General features: G+C 42.0%; 1 protein-coding gene across 1 annotated transcript; it reads right to left on the bottom strand.

Moving 5' to 3' along the window:
• Window positions 1–4,304: 4,304 nt before the first annotated feature.
• On the bottom strand, window positions 4,305–5,042 carry LOC112198858. Its single transcript, XM_024339956.1, has one exon. It carries the CDS (start codon window positions 5,040–5,042, stop codon window positions 4,305–4,307), a length of 738 nt encoding a protein of 245 aa, XP_024195724.1.
• Window positions 5,043–6,244: the final 1,202 nt, after the last annotated feature.

Below are 6,244 nucleotides of genomic sequence, written 5' to 3'. Positions count from 1 at the left end.
CCTTGAGGAGATCTCTTCACACACAGATTTACATTTAGAGAATTACTTCTCACCTAGATTCACCTAGAGAGAATTTCTCCTCACGTAGATTCGCCTTGAGGGGATTTCTCTGCACCTAAATTTGCCTCAAGAGGTTTCACTTCAAGGTATTTTTTCCAAACAGGTTAATTTGCCTCTTTATTATGCTATATCCTAACTAGAAAGGGTTGTTAAAATTTTACACCCCCACATAACCTCTATATTCCGTAGTGTACGTTTATCTGTGAATAATTGAGTTTTTTGTTTCTTTTTTTTTCCATAAGATTTTACAAATATTTCTTCACTTTATCAAGATATATCCTAAATATTTTATATATCGAAGATATTTAACGATATCTGAGAAATTTTGAAGAAATGATGGAAGATAAGATATTTTCCCCTATAATATATAGGTTCCTCCAAAAATGGATATATCGGAGCAAAAAATCGGAAATATCTCAGATATTTCAATCCTTGGTCCTAACGATATATGCATGGCACTAATGAACAATGAATTGAATAATAAAGGATATTGTTTATTTAGAATTTGGTGACAATATATTACGTGAATATACATATTGTTTATGGGTACTTAATATTAATAATTCATAAAATTGCAAATTTTCAAGAGATGTAACCTCTAAGAATGGTCATAAGATTCATAAGGTGACAACGACCTTGGATCTTTGGCTTCCTTAGTAGTTTGGACACTTCATTCGCCTCGTGGGCATCCCTTGCACCACCCTCTTGGCTCGGGGGCAACACCTGCCAGCATACTTTGCATCATGAGCATCATTTGTACAGCCCACTTGGCTCTTGGGCAACACTTGCCCGCATACTTCGCCTCTTGAGCATCACTTGTGCAACCCACTTGACTCATGGGCAACACCTGCCCACATTCTCAAGCCTTGAGTATCTTCCTGACAAGCCATCCTAGCCATGTGGCCTTTCTCTTCTAACAAGTCTGACCATGTTCTCTTCTTGATGACTATCATGGCTCTAAGGCCTGTTCTCGCCTGTAGGTCAATCCTCAAGCCGGCGTGCTGTCTTTCATGTTGGCACTCTGCTCGAGTGATGAACAACTCACACTCGATGCCCTCTCGAGCTTCTCTTTAGTCTAGCACGGGGTCGCCCCTGGGGTCGCTCCTCTTGTGCTTGCTAGCATCACCTTTCTTTGTGCAAGGTCGAACCTTAACTCATGCCCATGTCGCTTGGCTCATGACCAATGAGTACCACGGGGTCCCGACATATCTTCCGTAAGTGGGCAATTCACCCTCGATGCCACTCTCGAGCTTGCTTTGGTCTAGCATGGGGTCGTCTCTCCGTCGCTTGCTGGCATCACTTCCCTTTGGGCAAGCTCGAACCCTAACACATGCCCAAGATTGCTCTGTGGCCAATAAGCACCACGAGGTCCTGACATATCTTTTATAAACCCACATGTTTGTCTAACGTCAATGGCAAAAGGACCTCTCTCCTACGAACTTTGCCCTTGACGCCGACCCACAGTATCGGCCGATATTGTCCACGAGACTTCCTGACTCATGGAAACATATGCCGCCCCTTTCTAACCACATATGCTCGGCCCATTAGACCCCCAACGGGTGCCCAGGAGAAGCTCACTTGGTTCCCCATGAAGGCTAGCATCGGGGGAGGTGGAGAGCTTGACACCAGGTCTCCCCCTATGGAGCATATCAGGCTTAAATGGCTAAGGTGGGAGGAAACATTAAAATAGCCGAGGAGACTAATAATCCATAATTAATTCATAGAAAATCCAAAATGGCATGCCGTCAAGTGCATTGGACTTGTCTCGAGGTCCCTGACATTTCTCGTGTTTTGAGTTTTCCCAAATTCCAAGCTGAAATACCTCGAACAAGAAGTTTCACTTAATTACAACAATGCCACTCACCCTCCATTAGCTCCATGCTCGCCTTTGGGTCTCCAAGGCTCGCCCCTCTTGGAATTTCCTTCATAAATTGTCACAATAACACTACTCTTAAGTGCAGCTTATGACACATGGCAATAAAGATTGCTATTGGGAGTGCATGTTCATGTGTACATGGAATAAGGGACTTGGATCATCAGCAATGGTTTTGGGTCAGTTGGTCAAGTTAGGAATTGGGGTGTTGAATTTGTCCTTCACTACAAAAAATTCCAATGGCTTCACCAATTTACGTTGACGTGCAATTGTCGTCGCCACAGCGTACTCTTTCGTGACGGTAAAACTTGATTGTCGCAATTAGTTTTGCTACCGTATTAATTGCCGTCACAACTAGTGGTCGCCAACGACTATGGTTTACTTCAGCAAGAATTAGCCGTCGCAAGAAATTAACAGTAGATAGCTGATGTTTTAGCTGTCTCGTGGGGTTTAGATCCAGCTAAATCACGAGTTGGTCTGGTCTGCTACTATCGCTCTCAGTCTCGCTTATCTGTAAAACAAACAAAGGTCAGAGGGAATACAGGGTGTGTCAGCCTTCAACTCTCTGATGCCTAAGTCAGTATCGTTATAAGATAATGATAATGGAAAGCGATAGTAAACAGTTACCTGTTTGGGTTGTTAGAGATGACCTTAATGTAGCAGATATTTGGGAGCTTGGTTCCGTTTCTTTCGGTGTCGGACGATTGGGGTTCCCGATACCCCCCCCCCAAGGGATATCGGGACCCCCAGCTAGGAGCTTTCCTTGTGTACTGGCGATATGAGTCTTGTGCTTCCGATACTTGTGCCTAGGAGGTATGTGTATACCAACAGCTGCAAAAACTTGTCGTCGCTTTAAAAGAGAATATATGAACGATATTTTATCTCTTTGTTTAGAAGAAAAAAGATCTTTCTCTACTCTTCCCTCTTTCATCTTAAGTTCTTTAACCCCATGGCTTCATCTCGATCTGACATCGATGAATACCTAGATTTCCTCCTCTCTCCATCACCTCCTTGGGCTATTTTCCTCTCCAGATTGCCAAATTCACAGCAAAAAAACTCTTTCCTCTCTAGATCTGCTATTTTCTTTCTGAGCAATTTTAATTCATTAATAGCACTTTCCTCTCTAGATCTGCAAATGACTTGTGACGACAGCACAATGCTGCTGTTGCGGATGGTGGCGTCGCTAATGCTTTTGGCAACGGCAATTGAGCCTTCACAATAGTTTTGCGATGGGTTTGTCATCGCTAATGCTTTGTGAAGGCGTAATTACCATCACTAATGCCATTGGCGATGCCACCATCAGCGTCACAAGTATTGCCGTCGCAGAGCCGTTGTCAATGCTCTTTTGCGACGGCATGGCGTCGTGGCTAATGCAATTTTTTTTTGTAGTGTTTGATCTTGGTACTTGGATTGGGATTATCACCACTGATGCTCCACTTTGTTGTGGCTGATTCCAAGGTGCTGAAGTCATAAGACTCACTGCTAAATAATGCCTATACTTAAGAAACGTTATTTCAATGTCAAAAGAGGAATGATCCTTCCATTTATACCACAAGTCATTTCAGTCCATATACCAAGATTATCCTAAGAATATTTCCTGATTACTCTTCCTAGCTAGGAAATGCTCCATGCGGAGATGTGAACAGAGGGAAGGCCAACAAGATTACTCTTCCTAGCTAGCAAATGCTCCATGCTGAGATGAGAATAGAAGCATAGAATAAAACTCAAAGTTATAAACAAAATGTTGATGAAACATGAATAATAGCTTGATTAAAATTGGATTGACCATGTTTTCAAGCTCTTTAAGTGCATCTTTCAGCTCTGCCAGCAAACCAACCAGCTCTAGTGCAGTACTGTAGGGCAAAAAAAGTTAATTATTCAGGCAACAGATGAGACAATGTAAAACTAAAATAAATGCACATTAATTTATCTCATAGTTCTTGCTTCAATCTCTATTTACATGGAGTTTCATTTCACAAGCCCTTGAACATGGTTTAGAAATGTAGAATCATTGCATGACGTTAGAATCGTGTCACAGTAAATACTCCAAAAGAAATGAAGATGACAGCAAAAACACACACTAGATTGCCGTTTAATTAACATAATCCATCAACAATAATCTATCCATTGGAGCAAGCCATGGCAAACAAAGGAAATTAATCTTTTAATTATGTGTCCATCTACAATAATCTATACCATATTTACCACAACTACCTATAGAATATAAATAGTTAATTCAAAGAGGCTAGGGGAAACTCACATTTCAGTAGCATAGTTTGTGACTAAAGCTCGAAGCGTTTAAAGCTCAATTTTAATATAACCCAACAATAATTTGACTTCTCATTTTTTTTGAAATTGTGATTTCATTGAATCAGATAACGATTACATTGTTTCGAATGTCATCCCTCATAAATTCGGGAGCTGTTACCAACCAAAGTTGGCTTACATTATTCCTAATAGCATGAGAAGCCAACAGATGTGCAATCTTGTTAGCTTCTCTTTTGACATGTATAATGCTAAATCCAGGATTATCTCGTAATAAAGATCTAACCTCTTCAATCAAAACATTCATAGTAGAGAGATCATGTGAAACCATCTGGATGGCTTGGACCAACAAAGCACAATCACTTTCAAAGATTACCTCGGAGTGCTGCATGGTTTGAGCCATGATTATCCCATCTTTGAGCGCTGCAAGTTCAGCATGAAAGGGGAACATAAGGAAGGCATATGGGCGCACTTGACAAGCAAGGAAGATGCCATCACTATTCTGCAACACGCACCCTACGCCACCGTGTCTTGAAGCGGCCTGATATGCACCGTCACAATTCATCTTTAAGACTCTCTCTGTAGGTGGTTGCCATCGAATAGGCTCCCTAGATTGTTGTGGAGGCCTTGCAGTACTTTTCTTGAAATCCTCATACCACCCCATCGTAAATAGATAAGCCTCGGAAGCATGCTTGCTTTTTTGGTCCCAGACCTGCGCATTTCTATTCTTCCAAATGCCCCACATAAGCATGATCACCTTGTTCATAACCTCCTTGTTAACCTGTGAAGCGACCGCTATAAGCCATTCTTGGATAGATGTAGCTGGGATACTCTGCCAATTCATCCCAGCCCGACTTCAAACTTCTTGAGCATAAGGGCAAGTCACAAATAAATGCAAACTGTGTTCGGGCGTATAATCACAAAGAACGCAACCTAACTCACCATTATACCCTTTGGTGCTCAAGTTAGCTCGTGTTGGCAATATCTGACTAGCAATTCTCCAAGCATTGAGTGCTACAGTACCACGTACTTTTGCGTTCTAGATAGTCCTCCAAACTCCTCTTAGTGGGTCAACAGGTGGCTTGGGAGTTAAAACCATGCCTAATGCCACATCCCGTGCCATGAAATAGGCACTGTTGGTGGTGAATACTCCCTTCTTATTGAAATGCCAAATCTGTTTGTCCGGCCTAGCTGAGCGACTCAATGGAATGCTCAAAATTAAATCAATATCAGCTGGACAAAAATATCTTTGGAGAAGTACCAAATTCCAGCTCCTTGTATGCGGATCAATAAGCTCCCTAACAAACTTAGGTGCATCTTGAGCAGGGGGAGATACTGGGCACCTTGGATAGACATCTGGAATCCAATTATGATTCCAAATATCAATTTGGGTACCTGTGCCTACTTGCCATCTTAATCCTTGTATGAGTACTTGTCGAGCCTCCAATATGCTATGCCAAGAGAATGACGGCGCATATCCCATCTTTGCATTACAATACTCATCATGGGGTGATATATTGCCTTATAAAGTCTAGCTATCAAAGAGTGAGGCTGCTGAAACAATCTCCAACTCTGTTTCGCTAGCATTGCCAAAATAAACCAATGCAGATTCTTAAACCCCATACGGCCAGCCTGTTTTGGAACACACAACCGTTTCCAAGACCGCCAATGAATCTTGTTCTTTTCTTCCGAGTCACCCCACCAGAAGCCCGCACACAACTGATGCAAGTCATCACATAGACTCAAAGGTAGCTTGTAACAATTCATAACATACATTGGCACTGCTTGTCCCACTGCCTTAATTAAAATTTCTTTACCTGCACCACTTAACAGCTTTGTTGTCCAACTCACAACCTTCTTAGTAAGCTTCTCCTTCAAATAACTGAAAGTTGCAGATTTCTTCCGCCCCACATGAGTTGGTAAACCAAGGTATCTATCATGTTTATCAACTCGCTTCACTCCCAACAACTGGGCTAAAAATTCTTACCGATCCAAACTCATACCTTTACTGAAAGCGACCTCACTCTTCTGGAGGTTAACTCGTTG

The sequence above is a fragment of the Rosa chinensis genome, chromosome 4, assembly GCF_002994745.2.
Source record: "Rosa chinensis cultivar Old Blush chromosome 4, RchiOBHm-V2, whole genome shotgun sequence".
In the NCBI taxonomy this organism is placed as follows: domain Eukaryota; kingdom Viridiplantae; phylum Streptophyta; class Magnoliopsida; order Rosales; family Rosaceae; genus Rosa; species Rosa chinensis.
The sequence above is the reverse complement of the archived record's forward strand: the minus strand, read 5'-3'. Positions and strand labels throughout refer to the sequence as shown.

Bases quoted from the DNA above. Each gene is read 5' to 3' on its own strand.
- LOC112198858 (XM_024339956.1), bottom strand. From the start codon at position 5,042: ATGAATTGGCAGAGTATCCCAGCTACATCTATCCAAGAATGGCTTATA.